Genomic DNA, 22,853 nt, shown 5'->3' on the forward strand with positions numbered 1-22,853 from the left:
TGATGGCCCCTTTAATACACACCTCTAGAGAAGAGTGACCAAAGAGTACAATCAACTGGGAAAGGTCGGAGATGGTCAGAGGCAGCTGCCACCTCCTTATAAGTGATCTACCTGCCTGCAAGAGCCCTGCTGCTCCAGTCACTGACCCGGGTACAAATGTGACGGACACATCCTGAAACTGTGCAGAGGAGCAGACGAGACCACGTTTGTGTATGATGGGGCAGCACCGGCCATGTTTTTGATGGGATAGGAAGTGCCATGTGTTGTATCTTTGTGTGCCTGGAAAGGCATTGCGTTTTTAAGGTTATTAAAAGTGCAGTATTGCGCGTGTGCATGTGTTTAAGGGGAGCAGGGCATGGACATATTGCTTGTGTATCTATGCATGGGTAGATAGAGGGGCGACACTGTTGCGTATTTGTGTATGTTGGTGGGTAGATAAAGGCAGTTTTTGTGAGGGGGCGGGATTGACCACGTTTGGGGTGGGGCACAGAAAAGAACAGAACTGATGCCAGGACTGTGTCACATGGCAAAGTCTCGTGTAACCATGCCATGTGCCACCAGTGTGTGGAAAAAAATGCACAGTATTGCAATGGATGTGACATATTGTTTTGTCACGCAGTAATGCCTTGGTATTAGTCATCACCTTATTGTCAACAGTTTGTAGCGTGGCAATACATCCATGGCAAAATCCTGTGGCATTATTCACAATCCTGCGTGGAATGGCAGCGTAAAGGGCACTGACAGCAGCATTGACTCAATTCATGACAATACTGAAAGGCAATGAAGTCTCCTCTGCGTTCTTGCTGTCTAGCATAGTAGTATTAGGGCCACAGTATGGCATCCCACAATCCTGTGGCACGATGGGCGATACAGCTTCTGACGTCGATTGCAATGTTACATGCACTTATGGGCAAGGTTCTGTAGTTCGCAGCTTTTCATTTTTTTCCTCATATAGTGGGCTGCTTTTATTATCATGGGTCAATTTTATGCTGTAAAATAATGACTTTTATTGTGATGTGGGGCATTTTTTTTCATAGCCCGAGAAATTCCACTACTATTTGTGGGCATTATAACTCATTATAGGCCATTTTGTTAATTTTAAGTAAACAGCTCGCACTGTTAGTCGGCAACATTTGCCATCTCATCCTAAAATAGCAACCGCTGCACTATTTACAATCATGTTCATCTGCATTCTTTTTACTTGAACATTATGTAAATCCCTTTTGCACTTATTGCAGTCCCAGATGTCTGCACTGCTAGGACTGATTATTCCATATCTCCCACCCCCCTTCAAAATAAGGGAGAAATCTACTCTGGTCACTATTGTGCAGTTCATGGTTGCCAAGTGGTCCCATGTCATATGTGATTCATTTTTGGAGACTGTTTTCTTTAGCCAATAGCTACAACAGCGCACAGTTGCCCGTTGATTCCATCCGGAAACCTTGGGACACAATAAACTTCCCAAGGCCCCAGGCACTTGTGAATCACTTCACCGTCTGCTTCTGAGCCACCATCCTCTTTCTGTTGCTCACCGTGCACCAGTAATACCTGATGACAGAGGCTTGCGCAGTATTTCAGGCTGATGGAATTCAGTGCCTGCTTACTTGTGCCATTACCTTGTTTGTAGGTGCTTGAGAGAGGAGATTATATCACTGCGCGTGCAGGTGTGGGCATGTCATACACGTACCTGGACAGTTGCAGGTGTGAAACCATTGCTCTTTGTTACTCACATCCTCATAGACGCCACGTAAATCGTAGTCACGATCATCTGTCGGTGGTAGACATCACCTACTGCGTTCCTCCTAACTGGACTGTGACATGGGTAGACAAATTCAGCAGCTCTGGGAATCTAAACTTGTGTTCTGAATTGGGCAAGGTTACACGCTCATTTTATAAAACACCTGCACAAATGCTTGCTATAGAACAATCTGATTGGATGCTTTTTGTTACCCAAGGCACCACCTGACTGTGTTCCCCTACCATACCCTACAGGGGTTCCTACCGCCCAGTGCCGGCTAGCGTTCACCATTGAACCTCTTGCATACAGGGCCACCGGCATAAGGCGGCAAAGGAGGACCAGGCTATGCGTCAGGGTTGAATTAATTATGTAGCATTACGCAGCATATGGCGGTGTTATATCCCTATTGCAGCATTTTAATACATATTGGGTACAAAGGTAGTAACTGTCTATGTCAAATACAAAGGCTTCATAAGATAAAAACAGTATGGCCTCCGCAATCCTATTAAAAATGTTATTCACTAATTATTAGTGTGCATGCATGAAAGCTCAGTTATGCTATTTTATTACCTATGTCCCAGCTAAACGCCTCTTCTCCTTCTTTGTAAAACATACACATGTTGTGTGTACTCAACAGAAATCCAGCATGTTGAAAGTAATAAAATGTCTGCCTTTTTTTCGTATCGGTTATGTCTTAGAGCAGGTCTTCAATGTTGGGTTTACACGGTGGGCACACTCTGTTAGAAGCTCCTTGTATTACGAAGCCGAGGTTTTACATAGCATAAATCAAAATTATCACTCTGCAAGGTTCTAATCATCAGGCCATAAAAAGACAAGTAAAATGTTTTAAATTTTTCTGTATTTTTCTTCAAGAAATACTATCACAAAATGTGCCGCACTACGCTGCATAATTTTTCCTATTTTTACACATAATTTAGTCACCCTGCCTCATAGTTTGGTCCTTTCCTGCTACGTAATTCTAGTGGCCCTGCCTAAAAATATATCTATCTATATATATATATATATATATATATATATATATACACACACACACACACATATATATATATATATATATATATACATACATACATACATACATACATACATACACAGTGGTAAAATTAAAAGGTCTTGGCTAACACCAGAGGCAAAAAAATGAAACAGTAACCGTATCGGTAATGCAGATGTAGTTGCACGCCTGCGTGGGTGTTGCAAGTGTTGCGCTGCATGGTGTTGCTTTTCACATGTTGTGGTGGCCCTTTAAACAGATACCTGTAGCTCCGGGGCAGGTATCCCTTATCTACAAGCACACAGTAGCAACTGGCAGGGTCAAAAGAGCAAACTCCTTAATAGAGCTGTCCAGGGTGCAGCCAACGCCTGATTGATTGAGCTCCGTTAGAATGTGGTGTGTCTGAAGTGAACTATTTTCAGTGCTTAAAAAAAAACTTTAGAATGAACCAGACACCAGTAGTGGCTGGTGAACTTTGACCATGGCGGGATGTAAATACCTGCCCTGAACTGAACCAAGAAATTGAAAGTAGTGAGCAAAACCTTTTCAAAGGCCACTACGATGTGTTGCAGAAAATGAGTTGAATGGTGGATTTTATTAAATTTGCTCATGTAAGTTGGGGAAAGACTTACAGATCTCGAAGGGACACTTATTAAACATTCCAATACTCTCATGCTGTACAAACAAGCCCGATGTGCCCACCTTACATTTTTAGAAACAATTTCCCCCAAAATTGAGCTAAAAGTATAACGTTTTACGTATATTTTGAACTCCTGGCTTCAATGCTAGCCTCACAGATTAATCACTACAGGGACACCAGAAAGCGTGACGTATACACTTCAACATTTTAGAATTTGGGTTGTGAGCATCTATGTCAGAGGCATTAAGGGATTTTGTAGTTCCCATCTCTAAAGCCTAATCAAGATGACAGTCCACAGGGCCCGTAGTTCATAGTTAACAGGCGCCAAAGCTAAATGGTTGGTAAAGCACTTGCGTCGCGTTAGCACATTTTACGCACTTAAACTTTCCTTGCAGCGTCAACAGTACATCTGAATCAGACCACATCACACGATCAAATACACAACAAGACGCCAGAGTCAACAGTTGGCTGAGTGTTGCCACTCCATCAGAACACTCCTCGTAGAAACGCACCCCAACAAACCATTGGAAGGCGCATGCCACACCCACAAGCAAAGCACAGCTATATTACTATTTAACTGATACACAATGCCTACAAGAGCACAAAGACCTTAGGCCTAGCAATGAGCAATCGTGCTACTCACAGTTGGAATTAAACAGGAAAGTACTAGGTTATGCACACGTTAAACCCATCTAGTGCACCATCACTAAATATTACATCTAACAAACTGGTGTTCAGTTCACAAAGCGGGGTGATTCCAGACCACAGTGACTCTAGTGAAAGAGAAATCAATGAAGCAGATGGTAAGGATGCTCAGATTCCAGAAGACTGTACATAAGGTATGCGCTATACCAAGGTCTCCAATCCTTTTAGTGGTTAGAGCTTCATATGCTCAATTAAAATCATCCTGCGCTCTAACATTATTAGTGTTCTAATAAAGACCATTTACAACAGGATTACATTACTGACCACCATGTTCAAGCTGTGATCATCTGTATGCATCAGGCAGGGTTGCCAGCAGAAATGTAAAAAAAAAAAAACATTGTCAATTTTGAATGCATCTACTTGGATAACATATAATAGGTATGGCTGCAATGTTTCTTACACCAAGGTAATAACATTAGTTATAAGTTTCCACAATGTCGAATGATTTACCACTCAGATTTAGACAGGGTTTTGAGCACATTTTCTGAATTCTGTCATGTATTCAGAGCCATCCTATCTTCTAAGCAATGTAGGCAGAGGATGTTATCACAGCAAGCATCCTTTTTTTAAATTTGACCTGCATGTTTTATGGAAAAAATATTAAAAGCTCACTTACACCCCCTATTGCATTCATGACCGTAACATGCATTCTGTTAGCAGTGCAGGGACCGGGGTGGTTTGGGGAGACAAGCACAATGTCACAACACCGAGGGTAAAGGAAATTGAAGAGGATGTCCCAGTCTCCTATAAGAGAATAAGATATACAGTACTTCTCAGACATAGGAAGGTTGCGCAAGCGCACATTTGTCACTGCCCAATATTGAGCCGCATTTTCAGTATTTTATAATGGTAAGTAAATTGCTGCAATGCTATGCGTCACTCTTTTACCACACAAGCGCCTGCGTAAAACGCTAGTAACTAACCCCTTCACGTGTAACAAGTATTCAAAGCGCAGTAGTACAAAATACATTCTCCAAAACGGCACATCATGGTTTGTCCCTAAGTTGTCAAACATTTCAGTTCTTGATAAATCATTCCCCACACACAGGTGGCGGAATGTAATTCCATACCTTAACATATTCCACAGCTGGGTCCACAGCGCTCTGATCTCTGTGGAAGGAAACAGAATAGAAAGTTAGGCCTGTCCTTCACCGGGCACAGTTTCTAATTAATACTGTCAACAGTCACAGTCATTGAAGACCCTCTCCTTGACCACCAGGTGTGGCAGCACCTGTCCTTGAACTAGGAGCAGGAGGAATGGGTTAGAACTAACCAAAGACAGCGCATTTCTGCACTGCTATTGCGCGGCCTTCCAATCCCTCATATGCACACTGTGGGACATTTTTATAACTAATGCCATGAAGTGGTTACATGTGCCCATTTTAAAACTTAAGAGAACAGGCATAGGTAAAGTCAGTAGGTCTAGACTTAGCAAGCCAGTGGTGTTCTTTAATTCGTACTTTAGCAAGCCTATGATTTTTCAAATTTGTATTTTTGTAAATATACACAATAGGCATTAAAAGTAGTAAAAAAAGGAACATTTGAGCTCTAAAAGTAGTGTGCATATGTTTGCAAAAATAAGGGAAAAATGACCAGCTGCAAAAATTCATGAAAATAAAGAAGAAACGAACGCAGAGATTAGCCTACAAGCCTTGGCACTGAAGTGGACTACTTTTTAGGTCGTGTGTGCAGAGAAAATGCCAGCACTCATGGTGAAGAGAGAGAAAAATAAACAAAAAAAATGCAAGCTTGCCATGGTCGGCCTATTAGCTTTGCCAATGCTTCTGTACATACTGGCAAAGACACACAGGACGTAATGACAGTTATAGTCACAGTTAATTATTACCTCCATGGTTAACAAGGAGAACAAGCATTTGCAATGCAACGGGTCTCACATTTCTCCGAGTTAGAGCTATTAGCAGTTACAAACACCCAACCGGATTTTTCTTGCTACATTAAATGGAAAAAAAGCGCGATCGCCCTGCTACAGTTCACTCGTAGTGAAACCTATCTGCAGAAGTGCAATTAACTATGTAACAGGGTCGATGTCATGCAAAGCGCTCGACTTCTGCCAAGCGAGGACGCGCTGTGAAAAAAGATAAAAAGTAGTCCACAAACCGGACGGAAAACACCAAGCCTCGTATGTTTTCAGTACTTCGGCGCTGCACTCGAGGAGGGCTAACCACCGGAAAAGGCCTGACGTATGCATGCCTTCCACTAATGAAAGCAAGCAGATTTTAAAAGGCAAGCCCACAAACCAATGAACAACACTGAGGTAACATGGACGGGGCTCCGAACCCTTTTCTAACTACTAAAGCGTCTTGCAAGCGATACCCTAAAAAAGAGGGTCTACGGACACTTATTAGAGAGTCAGTATGAAAGACACAGATTGACAAAAAGTGCCTTTTTTGTGCAATGCTATTTGGTAAGACTGCCCTATGCTGCAAGACTGTGCTAGTTGCATGCAACAGACATGAATGAGGGTAAACAGACAGAAAACACTTGTGTTTCCTAATATGGCAGAAGTGCAGGACCTTATCACAGGCACAATGTATAACTATGTGATGTTTAAAGTTTGATGATGTATTCGATGGTCCTATGCAAGATCTGTTGCCAATGATGACAAAAAGTGCGGAATGGCCATAAATCTGGGATGTACAAGGATGGGGTGTTTGATGTTTAGAGCCCGGTGTGCTCAACTATGAGCAAGTTGAATAAGTTGATTGCTGAAGGGTCAGGGTGGCTTCCGACACATCCATTCCGCAGGACATTGTGTCTTTCTGTGGGGGCCTGGTGCTGGTCATGTGGATGCCAGGAGATGGCACCTTCTAAACCAGGTCGTAAATGGGTCACATAAACATGCCCTGAATGTACTGATGATGATGTCTGCTGCAATGTGTTTATCAATCGTCTTGTTATATTTTTAAGTTGGTGGTGTGTACCTAACATATTTTATATTGTAGGCGTATTTTATGTATGATGTAAAATGATTTGCATGAATTGTAGTAATACAGTTGTCACATTTTAATTACGGGTAATGGGATGTGCTTAAATGTTGCACTGCTTGACAGTCGTTCATAAAGGGGTCTCAACAAGCACTTGGCTTCCTTTTCGCAGTGCAGGAGTATTTGTGCCACCTATTTGCCTCTAGAAAGTCATGTCGAGCAGCCTTTAACAGTTTGCATCAACAGGTTTACATCCACAGATTGTATGTAAAACGTATCCACCTGTGATACTCCTTAAAAACCCTGCATGATAAATTGGACCTTGAAGAAAACTTGTGTTTACTTGCTCTCTCCCTTGTTTCTTTTGAACACACCGCTGCATCGCTTCTGCCTGCCTCTTCTGCATATGCACTACTGTAAATCTCATTCTCTCTCTTAAGCTCCTTTTAAACAAAAAAACTATCACCGGTTATTTCTCACAAAGCCCCCTCCAATAATTGCACCCAAGTCACTAATTACCACAAAGAAACTGGAGAAAACGCATGGAATGGTTTCCTTGGCACGTATGAGTAACTACAATCACCAATGGACTGACTTCCAGCTCGCGGGAAGGCGTGCTACTCACCGTGAAGTGGTTCAACACCTCGTTGGGGTAGTAAGCGCTACATAAATACAATTTAAATTCAATATACCTCATCCTTAGTGTATGTGGATGATGTTGGGTGTTGTGAGTAAATGTATGAAGGGAAATACCAGTTGCTGATTGAGATTTCCAGGGTCGAGCGGAGACTCCCTATTCATGGTGGACAACTACACGAGTTGAATAGTGGGCAACCTTTTGGGCTTTACTAAAAAATAATCAGTTCCGTTTCTTGATCTTATAAGTAAGCCCCTAGAGCCCCCTGCACAGGTGTAAAATGCATCGACCAGAGCTCTTCGAGGGCTCCTTGGGTAATCATGATGCATCTTTGGCCCCAGCTTCTGTGTCATGCACAGAATGATGTCTAGTGCTGGGTACCACCATCACCTAGCACACTGGCGGCCCCACCAATTAGGCAGAAAGGAAGAGCAATCCATTGGTGGCCTCCACTACGGGATGCGAAACATTGCAGAAAAGTACACAATGTACAAATCGGAATTTAGAATTATATTTTAGTGCAAAATGTATACTTTTTGGAATCATTTTGAATAAAAATATTGCGCAAAAACCACAAGTGCTGTGAAAGATGTTTGCTTGCGTCCTGGCTGTTCGCGTGTTTGCATACTGCTGCAAAAGGATTTTTGCATGAACGTTCTTTAATTTCCTGACCAGGCATAATTACAGCAATTTTGCATAACATGCTTAGCACGAAACACTTGAAATTATCTGACATTATGCTGGTGTGAAGAAAACGTCACCTACTTTCAGCTTGCCAACATGGACATCTCTTATCAAGAGACTCTGAGCCCCAGTTTAAACTTCGTGCATTCTCAGCTTTGACATCAAGACACAGCGACCTTCTGAGCATTTCACATCCTGTGCCCCTGTCCACCAGTGACCTCATCACTATTCCTTACTTTATCTACATTACAGCTAATTGTTTAGGCTGTAATTCACTCCTAACGGAGAGCCCCCGTCCACTTGCTCTGGTGTATTCAGCAATGTGCTCAACTCTTCTACCTTTGTTGAAAACGCGACTCTACACTTACTAAGATCCCAGTAGGAGCCTTATTAAAGCATGCAGCTCAACAGTGGTAGCTGACTTCTCCATGGCAAGATGTCACGAGATTTTGTACAGTGGACTCCTACCATTGGGAGAGGTTCTAGCTCTGTGGAGTGCATGTTACCACGTGGCTCCAGGAGTCCCCCACACCCCAGAACATGACAATCAGATGTGCTGTGGCATCCACTTTAGGGTTTGAGTATATCAGACTTTCATCCTTCCCAATCCCTACTCCAGCACTCACTCTTACTCCTCCACTCTACTCACTGACTGAGGAGCAAGGAGAATGAGTGGAAATATCCTAAAATATGCAAACGAGCATCTGTTTTACAAACTCATCTGTCCAACCCCACAATATAGTCCCCAGCGTGTCATGAGCCCTAATGGAGGGAAGGAAATGGGGCCCATAGTTGCTGTTTGAACTGTAAAAGTTAGTAATGATTAGGATCAATGCGCCCCCCAGGCCTCCGGTCCTGGTGTCACTGCACCTGCTGCACCAATGGTAGCTACGTTTCTGTCCTTCTGCAAATTGTTGGTTTCAGGTGTGTTAGACTAATTAATTCAATAGAATAAAAACAGGGCTACAAGACTCAGCATGCATTAGGGTACCACACAAGATTACATGACTGGAGACAATGTCTAATTACCTGGAAGCAGGCGGTCACCCTACCTCACTTGCTAAAGTGATGACTCGGATCGAAAATACCAGCATCTATTTTAGCAAAGACCCTTCAAGGTCTAGTACACAGTTGACATTTAGGGGTTGTTACTCATTCGCCAATTGAACAGAGTTGTAGACACTAGGGTGCCAAAGTGAACATAGAATGGGAGCAAAACATTTAGTAACTGTCGTGACAAAATGCTTTGAGAAGGCCATCCATTTTACAGCATCTTTACTCCTTTCCCACCTCCCTCGTCCTCTACTTCGCCTCACTGGAGGAATGGAGAGGAAGGATTCTGTCCTAAGAGGAGGCTGTTAAGGGCAGGGCATTAATGTGGCTGGACATATCCGCGGCTGTATGGAATAGGCAAGTCAAACGTCCAAGCCACAGACGATCTATAGAAGCGTCCAATGCCCTTCGTTCACCAAAGACAGTGTCCTGCGCAATCCATTTCCATCACAGCCATGTAAGCCATTCACCGTTAGTTACTTGCGCTGCCCTCCTGTGACGTCCACTGTATACATATCTGACTGGGTCTTTCTTCTTTTCCAGCAGTGGAAACAAAGTGGTGTATGATTGGGTGGAATTATTAGCATCAAGTTAAAACACAGAAAAGCTTTCAGAGGCGGATATCTGGAGAAGTGTTGGATCCCGGGCGAAATGAACAAATGGCAGATCCTCCCTCCTTGCACCCCTGCAGACTGCAGTGGGGGGTTATTTCATCATTGGAAGTCATCCGGAGGAGAAGGATGGTAGTGGTTCTTCAACATTAAGGCCAAGAGCCATGTGCTGACCTCGGGGAAGGACTGTCTCTACAGCAGAGTAATCATTCACCAGGATGGGCCCTCTGGAGTCAGCGGCCTCAGCCCTTAATTAGAGGTTAGGCTATCACGCCATCTGCATTTATATAGAGCATGTTGTCCCATCGCTACGGCCTCGTAGCTCTTTCTGCAGTTTCAACGACTTTCCCCGTTCGAGGTACTGTACAAAATGAGATGCTAACACAATGTTATAAGTACACGTGGTAGCTAGAGCTTCCACTGAACATCCTCCAGCAGTTAGAGAGGCAAGTAGCAAACTCCTTAGAAATGAGTGTCAGCTGTCTTGGGTATATCCAAGTGGCTGCAAAGCCCACACAGGGTGCTGAAGAAAACTTCATGTCCCTGTGAGATCTAAGCCCAGCATCAGCTGGCACTACAGAATGAGTTATAATCCCCCCACTCCATCACAAGGGGTTACCTTCGACCTCAACATGCAAACTGCTAGAAGTGGATCCTAACCAGGGAAAAATAAGCCAGACAGATGATACAAACTGCAAAGGATCCACTTTATTTTGTATTTCTCCACATCCATGCAGTCAGCAACCTAAGAGCCTCTAATGCTCGTGCAAACTAAAAGGGGCACTAGTATAGCCAATAGCTCTTGCCTTAAAGTTGATGTTTACTTTTTTTTAATGCAAACCTGTGCCACAGAAATAAAACATGCCACCACCTAAATTTAGCAGTAATTTTCTTCGAAAAAAACATTTAAATGATGTTGTTTTACTAGTTATTGTTTAAACTAAACATCTTTCAGTTGGGCCATGCATTTTATTGTTATAGCAAGACCTAATCAGGCACACACAGCAGGGAGCTAAACCTTTTCCATGTCACTTATAAACGTTTTAACATAAACTATAAAAACAGTATGGGAAATAAATCAACATCTGACTGGAAACCTAAAGTGCATGCAAAACAAATAACCAGTGTTTAAAGTGTATATTAAAATAAATTATATAAAAAAGCACACTTAGAACCAGATTTGTCTGTGAAGAGAAAAGCAGGTGTGAGCAATGAGCACATGCTTTGAGTGGTCATTCAAAATGAAAAGAGATAAAGGGTGAAGTGGGCTGTCCCATGCTGAATGTTGTGGTGGGGGAAGCACAATATGAATGACAATCAAACATGCTAATGGATGAAGCCCACTAGCCAAAAGCTGCCCAATGTAGGTATATTGTGTATGTTTTTTTGTAAAAGCAAACAGTAATCTGGTGATATAGCAACAGCTGTCTCGAAGGCCTGGCCTAAAAAACAAGATAGGGAAAAAACACTGAAGGAATAGGCCAGATGTCATCACACACTCATGCTGGAAATTCCATGCTACACGGGTTGGTGATACATTTCCTCTATGTCTTCTCCCAGTCATAAGTATTTTTATGCATTTTACTAGCAGATCCTTTTTGGATCATGTGAGATTGACTGCTAAATAGGAATGTTGATTCACCAAAAATTCCAGGACAGCACAGGTGAAATCATACATTCTTTTAACTCAATGATATCACAGGAAAATGCATCACTGAATTAAAAAAACATACGTTAAAGATTGATAAAAACAAAAAATACAACTAGATACACGTATACTTTAGTTATGGCCCACCAATTAATTAAGATGCTGGAGTGATAGTCCTAAGGCATGGCCATAAAATGCGAGGGATGCAGCAATCACATGACCAATTTCAGCTTCATATGCCCAACTGTAGTCTCAAAATGCCAATAACTGCATCACATTTCTATGCACAACCATAACATGTTCAAGCACAACCCAAATACCAAGTCACAGCTTCATATGCTCAGGCACAGTCTCCAATGCCCAACCCCATGCAGCCACAGTGCCATATGTCCAGGTACCACCACCACATACCATGCACGACCACCACATACTCAGGTATAGCCTAATCTGTTCACATATAGACACATTTGCTCACTGCTTACCAATAGAGAAAGATGGGCAGATGGAAACACTTGACTCAGTCTTAACCACTGATTGTAAGTAGGGCTGGGCAACATTCAATTGTTTTGTGCTCACAGTGCCATTAAAGACAGGAAACAACTACATGCTAGTCAGCTAAATTCTAATCACCCATATCCCATCTAAAAAGCACCATTCTAGACCTAAGAAGTAGCCAAATCTTCTCTGCGCTGTAAATATTTTGATACATCACTCTTTTCTCATAATACATCATAGTAATGAAAGGAATGGCCCCATATTTGCAGGTATAGCCTCAGGTGAACTTCACTGTCCCATAAGACACACTCTACGCAGGAACCACTAAGCATGAACCACCTCCAAGCCATCATGAACACCATGGTGAGCCTCATCTTCGACCTCGCTAGAAGAATCTGCATCACTCCACACCTCAGAACCCTCCGTTGGCTCCCCATACAGCATAGATGCCTCTTCAAGCTCCTCATGCATGCATACAAAGCCCTCCACAATACCGGACCCGCCTACATCAACAACTGCCTCACATTCCTCCAACCCTTCAGAGAACTCCACTCAGCTACCCTCGACAAGGCCCACATCCCGTGCATCCGCCGTGAGTGCTTTGGAGGACGAACCTTCTCCCACCTTGCCACAAAATTCTGGAATAACCTTCCCCTCCACTTGCGCACATCCCCTTCACTTACAGGCTTCAGCAGGCAGCTCAAGACCTTGCTCTTCGACAGCCATCCTTAGCCAGGCTAGCGCAGCAGCCCCACACCAGCACCTGGAGACCCCTTGGGTAACAAGTCAACACTCTAGAAGACCCCACTGACTGACTGACTGATTGATAAGATACAGATAATACCTCAAATAACACAAGACACTTTCAGTTATAGAAAATACCCGATGCAGAATCCCACAGTACACCAGCTACCGCACTGCTCACGGCTAAACTAATGAGAGCCACCTTCTCCATGTTATCAAACTCTATGGCTAAGATAATGTAACATTGTTTATGTTTCTAGGTTATTACATCACATTTGATTTTCTTTTCAGTGATATACTATGAACCCATTGCAACAAATCTATTGTTGCTGTCTTTTTAAGGTCAGCAGCCTTTGTTTAGGGCAGTAAAGCTGAGGCCAGGTGCCACACCCCTTGGTCCCTGCAGCAAGCTGTTGTCTGTTGGCATACTCAGATTTCCAGCCTTTTCAGATAGTGAGTGACATCAGGCTGGAGCAAGGGCCTAAGGCACAGTGCAAACACGATGGATTGAAACATAACCTGAAGGTGGAGGCTCCTCGGTGAGCCACAGTGCTCCGGCTGGTCGACTGGCTTTTATTTTATGTTATTTGTTCTAGCTTGTGTCATATCATATTTTGAGGTTTACAGTTATACAGATTACGGGGAAGGGCAGTGAAAAACTCTTCAACCACTGTGCACAAAGCACCCGATGGCCACAGATTACCATTTGTTTGACCCTAAGGGTACGGAAGCTCCACCATCTCATGTAATGAGACAGGGCCTCGCATCTGTATCTCACAACTTTAGTCTTATGGGAAAGCTGATAAGTACAACAAAGAAAACATGCTGGCGACCAAGCAACCGCTTCACTTTAGAAATTGGAATGAGTCAAAATTGGAGAGAAAGCCATCTGTTGCAGTCTTTGTTTGCACGCATGACACAATACTCTTGAATGTTATCTCAGAACACAGCTCATAGAGGTGCTGGGCAGGCTCAGACTCATGTTACTTTTTACATTAACCAATTGGAACCATTACTAAAGTACACATTGAGCACAACACTGCTAACTATTAACAACCGAACAGCCATTCACTGGAAACACCAGAACCATAGGGAAGGAATGGGGAAGATTCAAAGAGTGCTACAAAGCCGTTCAAATGGCACAAGGCACTACATAGAATCCTAATAACGTATAATGAAGGTAGCTGGGCACACAATGAGCTATAGAAAATGAACGTGAACAGGTTAATTTGGTGAGGACTTCACGAAGCCCATTAAAAGAATTGCAAAGATAGAAACTGGCAGTGATCAAAGGATGAGAAAAAACCCTCAGAGCGCTCGAAACTTGTGAGTGATGAAACTTTTCTACCCTGGGAGAACAAGCGCATCCTCTGTGCTCCGGAGAACAATGGGGGCGAGCGGGAGAGCAGCGAGCAGGGCTCAAGGCCAGCGTGTGGGTCCCCCTCCTCCAGACAGATAGCCCGGGTATTCAGGCGAATTCTTTTTGTTTCATGTCAACTTAGCTAAAAAATAAAAGCGAACGCTCCCCAGGCCCAGAACAACCGTGCCTTTCGGGTCCAGCTGCGTCCAGGAATAATTCCCGCCTTTTTTCAGAGGGACATTCTTTTTGCGTGTTTTATGTTCAAGCCTCCAGGGCTCCCCTGTTTGGAGGAAATGTGCCCGGATGAGGGCATTGTTGGGACTTGCACACACGCACCAACGCCAGCTTCATTCCCCGCCTCACACAGGGCGCCATCTTTAGTGCATTGTCACACACAGAGGGACAGCTCTTAAAACGCTCACACTTTACACACCTTGCCAGCAGCACCCCGGGCCCTGCTGGACGGCTTCCTGCACTTTGAATTGTGAGGTAACTCCACACCTAGAATTGCGAGGAGAGGTGGGAAGACTAAGTTTTTGTTCTGTGAAATGTATCCGTGGGGCTGCTGACAGAGGCCGTCAAATAAAGCCCTGATAAATACCCCGTAGTCACCATGGCTTCCTCCCTGCACAATGGGCCCAACACCTGGCTTCAAATGCCCTTGCCATCATGATGGAGTACATCCCACATCCCACCTGGATAGAAATCGAAAGACCGGGAGGTGTGCACCATCCTAGGCAGAGATGGGCGGAACTGTGCAAAACAGCTTTTGAGATTCGTCCTAGCAATCCTTGAAAAAGTTGTGTTAAACACATAAACATACTATTTAAAAAAAAAGATAGATAATATCAAGAGATTAAGAAAAGTGTAATGTTGGGAAGCTAGGATGCGCATGGTATATTATACCATACACGTGCCCGAGAAGTTCAACATTAGTGAAGATTATACACATTTTTATTATTTTTCTGCTGAAGAACTATAATGGTTCACAGATGTTTCAATATGTTTAGGAGACTACCCATTTTAAGAATCAAAATATCCCCCAGGTGACCTAAAGTTAGATAAAGGGCAAATTCACGTTCCAAACACACAGTGATTGTAGCCCAGTCTGTGTCACACACATGATTGGGACTTACAGCAAGATGGCGTTTGGAGATGTGGTTTGCTGGCAAAGTTGCTTTCCCTGGAAACCAGAGACCCAAATTCTGATCCCAGTTTCAGTTGTTTATATCCTGTGCCTCAAGCTGCACATATGTATAATGCATCCAAAAAACATCCCAGTGCACTGTGCAGACTAGTACTGTCCTGGATATATGCTTCCACTCCTTTGCATCACTGTTTCCATAATCTCGTCTATAACTCTTTAAATAAGAAGATCATAATTTAATGGAAACATATCCCTTTCTGTAATGTGGCGGCATACCTAGGCCTAATACCCATTAAAAGCATGCCATAATTCAGGACAAAAAATTCCACATCACTTAAAAAAAGTTTATGGGCATGTCACCCCTCAACTGCACTGACACCTGAGAAGGAACAGAATGATATTCAACATGCCATTTACAGAACCCATTTCTTAGATCCAGACTGATTTTGGGGCATTGAGGTCCTAAGGCTGTCACAGAAACCATACAACAAAATGTCAGTTTCTGAGTCTGCATGCTGATATGTTAGGATTCTTGACAATCAATAGCCACCCCAGGGGAGATACATCACCCTAAATTCCTGTAAAAGGATCTCTCCCAGAAGGAGTGTAGCTATCTTTCACACCATTTCTGTTAAGGCACGCACCAAAACAGGGCTTGTCTGGCACAGGTGCATTAGTTACAAGACCCAACTTATGAAATTCAACATGAGGTCCTTGGCCCCCCATCAATACTCTCAACAGACGAGTCATACATCCCAAACTTTATCCAGGATAAACTTTACTTAAAGGAATAGTGACGTTACAGTTATTTTCACCAAAGCAGTGCACCAAATGTTTCATGACAAATCGACCTTCACGTATGGGATGCCGTCTCCTTTAAACCAAATCCCTGTGTCACTGCAGTTACCAAGCTCAATCAGTTTGTTACCTGGACCATTACGAATCAAGTTCCAGGGGTCACTACGACTTCATTCCTAACCAGGAATCTACATGTGCACTGGCCAAACATTAAATGTGTTAATGATTACACCTTCAGCATCAGAGATCAAAGGGGCCAAAGACAACCACAGGACAAGCTGGCTGGTCTACCCAGAACACTCAGACTCATATTCACATTTAAAGTTATTTCAAATAATGGATATTTGCACGGGGCGCTTTTTCTACCAGTCCTCTCTGTGCTGGAACACTACTACAATCTGATGCCCAGTGGGTCACACAAACCAGGAGATCCTTTGGCTGAGGGAGATCAATTTGCTGCTCTACGAAAAGACACCAATCTCCAATGGATGCATCTTGTGAATCTGACTCCATTACCGTGACTGACTGCTACCTGGGCGAGATAATTACTTTGACCATGAATTAGACTTGCTACTACTAAATTAATGTAATGGTGTTGCTTTAATCTAGATGCACCTTTCCAATCTTTCTTGTTGATTACGGAAAAGGGGTCTATAGCAGTACTGCTAGGATGGATTGTCCCAGTCTGTCTTTTATAAGGGCTTGATGTTCCCTTTCACATAACCCAATATGTGCTAAGATCAGATCACAGAATCAGATTAGGAATCTAGGGCCAGTTCTTGTTTTGACACAGATCAACCTTGCTTGCTGTAGTACACTCAGTGATTGACATGGCTCCCAAAGGAACAACCCTTTGGATCTAGAGACTGATGCTCTAATGTATGGTGTTTCAGAGTCATTTGAATATTATATGGTTTGATGTGTCAATGTTTTATTTTTTAAATGAAGACAGATCTCAGTGAGTCCTTCCAGCCTTGCGACGGGCAGTGCCACATCATTTACTGAGCATTTGTGTGGCACAGACTAAAGAATGGCCAAGATAGATTTCGACTTCTGACACTCATATTTTTTGCCTACCCTGACCTTGAAGACATGCCGTCCTGCATTATCTCTGAAATTAAAGTTTGGTAGGAAACATTTTGTGACATGCAGATAAGGCTGACTCTGCTCAATCTGAAGCAAAAATGAAGCAACACCGAATGTCTGGGCCTTATGTGAACTAAGCTACCGCTCACTGGATGCCAACAACAAATTTCATAAAATAAACACTAAGCATACATAAATGTATACAAACATTTTCTGCATGACAGTTTATTCTCAGGAATAAGCTGGAACCAACAAGGATTTGATTTTGGACATCTCTGAAAACCACAAACTCTGCAAGTTGCTGTAAAGAACTGGCAAATAACACGTGGGAGAATAATCTCTTTATTATCGTTCTAATTAAATTGTTTTTTCTTTATACCCTGCCACTTGTAAAAAAAAAATGAATAATATTTTGAAGCAAAGATGTTAAGCCAAATATTTCATGTAGTTACGCTTTGTAAGAGCCTGTTCGGCAGCAAAAACGTGTAGGAGGCCCTGCATAGTGCTCTGCTGCCTTTTGGCTGGGTTCATGCTATAGAAAAAAAAAAACACATACCAACATAGGTGATAAGTGATGTTTATTGCAAAATATGCATCCATCTTGGATTAGTGGAGAATCACGCTCAACAGCATAGCCAACATTACGGCCAGCTGCAGTAGAAGTGTAAAGAGAGGTGCTGCCGCTTCGAACAGTGCCTCTGAGATTAACAAATGGCCAACTTTGGGTGCCCGTTTCTTGCATGAACATATTAGGAGAGTTCAGAAAGATGGAATGAATGGCAACTCATTTGTGCTTTGCATTAGGATACAAAATGGTGGCCACTGCCAGGATGGAGAGATCCTGTATGCCCCCCACCAAATGGCAACTATACCGGGCCAGGAGCACCTCGCTGGGGCGAGGAGCCGCAATGCGCCTCCGACCCCTCAGCATGGGCCTCAGACATTGGAGGAGGCATTCTGGGTAGCCTCAAAGCACTTTAGTTGACGTGCATACAGATGACGCGTGCTGACCTCGCCCTTAAAAGGGTGTTGTGGTCGGCGAGGGGGTCTTTTGCTCCCACTTGCTGACCACACTAGGAACTGCACCACGCCTCTGCTCTGTGAGGAGTTTTTCTTTTAAAAGTTTTGTCCCCCTTTCCCTTTTTTCTTACTATCTTTTCTCTCTGCAGGTTCCTTTTCTTTCTCTGCAGGTTGAAGGAAGAGGAATATTATTGAGCACCCACCCCTCACGCTCTGCACGTTTGGGCATCTGTGACAGCAGCAGTCTGGCGTGCCTTACTGGGAGCGGCACAGGTTTGAGCCCTGCTCACCTATTCCTGATTCTTGTAGCCTTGCCAGTCTGGCCTGAGCGATTCCGCAACAGTCCATGATTTTCTGGTCAGACAATATGACGGTGGTGGAGTGCATAAATCAACAAGCTGTCAGGTGTAAAATGATCCTAACACTGTTAAAAGAAATTGTACTGGTGTGTCTGCAGTTGAATGCAAGGTTTAGAGCAAAGCATGTGCCTGGTGTTTTGAATAGTGCTGCAGATACTTTGTCCCATTTTAAGATGCAGATTTTCAGGTTCCACCACCTGGAAGGGGAGGAATTCCCAATACCCCTCCCAGAGCATCTGTGGCAAACTGGTGCCCAAGATTACCAGACCTTGTGGCAGCCATTCTAGCATAAAAGACCAGGAGGGCTTTGGAGCGGTCTGTCACGGCCTATTCTTAATCCCTTGTACATGCAGGGCTATCTTGTTGGTCTGATGCATCGTAAGGTATGGCCTTTTTGGAGGCTCTGAGGGAGGAGGGGAGGTCGGTTGCATGCACTAGGTGCCACGCCGCTGCAATTTCTTTCTTTGCTCAACGGTGGTGGACGGCTGACAGGATTAAATCCTTTTTGGTAAGAAGGGCTCTTAAGGGTTGGCAGTGGCTTCAGGGCCCCATACTGGATCTTAGGTGCCCCATCGATGCATTAAAGCTGATGTCCATTTTGGGGTCTCTTCGGGATATATGTACCTTGCCTGCAGAGACCGTTTTCTTTAGGGCAGCTTTTAGCATGGCCTTTTATGGGGCCCTCAGACTCAGTGAGTTAGTGGCCAAAAACAAGAAAGATGATACAGGGGGATTACAGCTGTCAGACAATCAATGGTTGGATTGGGCGAGGGCCTTAGTGATCAACATTCCTTGTTCTAAGATGAATCGAGAGGGTAAGGGTAACCATATACTGTTGCGAAGCCCACAGAGAAATGTGTGCTATCCAGTTCATAATTTGGAGATCATTTTATCGCAACATCCCCAGAGGTTGGAGGGGGACAGTGTTTGTGCATGCAGACATCACACGCTGACCAGGTACCAGTTTTCGCTCATTCTCAAGCATGTGCTGTCTGCTGCAGGTTTTGATGCCTCTGAATTAGGTACACACTCCTTTAGGATTCAGGCTGCCACGGCGGCAGTGGCAATGGGGCTTTCAAGTTCAGCAGTTAGGAAGATTGGCAGGTGGCCCTCGGATTGCTACAACAGGCATGTGAGACTGCATATGCTGCGAGTGCTCAGCCTCTTATCCTTTGTCCCTTTTCCTGTTCTCTATGTAGGTGGCAGATGCGGTCCTTTGGAAGTCTCAAGGGTTCTGGTGCACGCAGGAGCTGCAGGGGTCACAGATGTTTGGGTCATGGGCCACGCCTATGTGTGACAAGCAGGTAATCTGTATGCAAGGAGTGCCTTTGCATCACGTGCATTACCGGATGGATACCGCTTGGCTTTCTATGGTTCTGGTAAGCTGCACCTCACCCAGTTGAGGCTGGTGCTGGACTCAATGCTGCCACAAGGGTGCCCGCATCTGGGTGTCATCATTTTGCATCGAGGGGGTAATGATCTGGTTCCCCTGGGTCGGTGGCAGCTTTTGAGCTGGTGGTCTCAGAAGTTAGTTGGCTGGCTAAGAAATTTCCACATGCAGTGCTTCCCTGGTTGAACATCATCCCCCAGTTTCAGTGGAGTTGCGGCCTTTCAGTCAAAGCCCTAAGCCTCTTCCCTGCCAGGCCTTTCCCCCTTCAGGTGCCAGGCCTTTTGGGCAGTTTACGCTTTGGCCCTCATAACTTTTTGACCACATAAGCTACCCACCCCAATTTTTTTTTCCTTTTTTCCCAACATCCTAGGGATTCTAGAGGTAACCAGAGTTTGTGGGTTCCCCTGGAGGGGCCAAGAAAATAGCCAAAATACAGTGACAATTTCATTAAAAAATAAATATATATTTGGAAAAAAGGGCTGCAGAAGACTTGTGTTTTTTTCCCTGAAAATTGCATCGACAAAGGGTTTGTGGTGCTAAAATCACCATCTTCCCAGCTTTCAGGAACAGGCAGACTTGAATCAGAAAACCAAATTTTTCAACACAATTTTGGCATTATACTGGGACATTTTTACTATATTTTGAGCTTTTAGCCTCCTTCCAGTTAGTGACAGAAATGGATGTGAAACTAATGCTGGATCCTGGAAAGCTAAACATTTCTGAAAAGTAGACAAAATTCTGAATTCAGCAAGGGGTCATTTGTGTAGGTCCTACAAGGTTTTTCTACAGAAAATAGCAGCTGAAATAAAAAAATATTGAAATTGCGGTGCAAAAACTCAAATTTTTCTCCACGTTTTACTCTGTAACTTTTTCCTGCCATGTTAGATTTTTAAAAGCAATATACCGTTAAGTCTGCTGGACTCTTCTGGTTGCGGGGATATATAACGCTTGTAGGTTCATCAAGAACTCTAGGCACCCAAAGCCAATAAATGAACTGCATGGGTTTTCATTGTATACCGGATATGCAGCAATTAATTTGGTGAAATATAAAGAGCGAAAAATAGGTATCAAGGAATCCTTTGTACTTCCAAAATGGGCACTAAATAAGGTGTTGGGGAGCAGTGGTTATTTCACATCTCTGAATTCCAGGGTCCCAATTCTAGCATGTCCATTACAGGGCATTTCTCAAACAGACGTCTTTTTTACCCACGGTCGTACATTTGGAAGGAAAAAATGTAGAGAAAGACAAGTGGCAATAACACTTGTTCTTCTATTCTGTGTTTCCCCAGGGCCCCGATAAAAATGGTACCTCACTTGTGTGGGTAGGCCTAATACCCGCGACAGGAAACGCAACATGGACACATCACATTTTCCCTGATGTGGTCCTGATAAAAATGGTACCTCGCTTGTGTGGGAAGGCCTTCTGCCGGCGACAGGAAATGCCCCAAAACACAATGTGGACACATCACATTTTCCTAAAGAAAACTGACCTGTTTTTTGCAAAGTGCCGAGCTGTGGATTTTGGCCTCTAGCTGTCACGACTCACGTGCTGTTTGCGCCTGGAATTTGCAGATCTGGTGGCGTGGATCTTCAATGTTCGACTTTGGCCCAGAAAGGGGCGACTCTTTCTGGTAGCCACGGTGCTGTAGGCAATGGAGACGCCAAGAACAGACCGTGCCCTTCAGAAAATAGCGCCAGAGGAAAAAACCCCTTAGAAAAAGGGAAAAAAAACCTCCAAACAGGAAGATTCCTGGAAAAAACAAGAACAAACAAACAGGAATCCAAAAGGAGCAAAAGTCAGGAAACACAGAATGCTGAAATCCAGAACCAAAAGGTGAGGAAATCAGGAGCGAAGACACTAACTGAGCAGAAAGTGTTGCAGCGCAAAGAAAGAAGAAAACACAGCCCTTATATACTAAAAAACAGGAAGTGACCCACAGGAAGTAAAAGGACACCATCTTAGACAGGGAAACAACACATAGAACAGAATAGAACAGGAACCATAGAGAATAGGGAACAAGGAATGCTGGGAAAGAACAGGAATCTGGGAAGGGGGAAAAGACATAAAGAAAGGCACAACAAAAGACTGCAGGAAAGAAGAAAAAAGAAGAAAAAGAGAAAAGAAACGAAAAGACAGGTAAGAGGGGTCATAGACCCCAGCATAGTGGAGAGCAGAAAGTAGAACGAGGCCCCATGCTATGTCTGGGGCCTCGATAAGCGCAGGAGAGGCTGGGGGCGCGCCGCATCTTCAAGACGCGGTGTGCGGCCCGAGCCGAACGCCCGGCTTGAGTTGAGCTCTCGGCTCGCGCCGCACCGTGCGGCGCGACACTAGCTCAGCCGGCATCTAGGAAAACCTACCAAACCTGGACATTTCTAAAAACTAGACACCTAGGGGAATTCAGAATGTGGTGACTTGTGGGGCTCTCGCCAGGTTCTCTTACCCAGAATCCTTTGCAAACCTCAAAATTTGGCCAAAAACAAATTACATTTCGGTGATGGAAAGTTCTGGAATCTAAGAGGAGCCACAAATTCCTTCCACCCAGCGTTTCCAAGTCTCCCGATAAAAATAGTACCTCACTTGGGTGGGTAGGCCTGGTGTACTCAAAGGGAAATGCCTCAAATCACCAAGTGGACACATCAAAATTATCAAATTATCAAATACAAAACTACCTGTTTTTGCTGGGGGGCACCTGCGTTTTTGCTCCTGGGCTCAGCAGCTACATAGGGAAACCTACCAAACCCAAACATTTCTGAAAACTAGACACCCGAGGGAGTCCAGGG

At 43.9% G+C, this 22,853-nt stretch overlaps 1 protein-coding gene across 3 annotated transcripts in view; it reads right to left on the minus strand.

Moving 5' to 3' along the window:
* BCAR3 (BCAR3 adaptor protein, NSP family member) overlaps positions 1–22,853 on the minus strand; it is a 167,645-nt gene that overhangs the window by 100,526 nt on the left and 44,266 nt on the right. For 2 of the 3 annotated variants that reach the window (XM_069232382.1, XM_069232383.1), the window contains exon 3: positions 5,166–5,205. In XM_069232382.1, the coding sequence (XP_069088483.1) occupies positions 5,166–5,205 (40 nt within the window). Of the gene's footprint in view, positions 1–5,165; positions 5,206–21,562; positions 21,676–22,853 lie in introns of those variants that run through there. The other variant, XM_069232386.1, reaches the window with a different exon arrangement.

Source organism: Pleurodeles waltl, chromosome 4_2, assembly GCF_031143425.1.
Source record: "Pleurodeles waltl isolate 20211129_DDA chromosome 4_2, aPleWal1.hap1.20221129, whole genome shotgun sequence".
In the NCBI taxonomy this organism is placed as follows: domain Eukaryota; kingdom Metazoa; phylum Chordata; class Amphibia; order Caudata; family Salamandridae; genus Pleurodeles; species Pleurodeles waltl.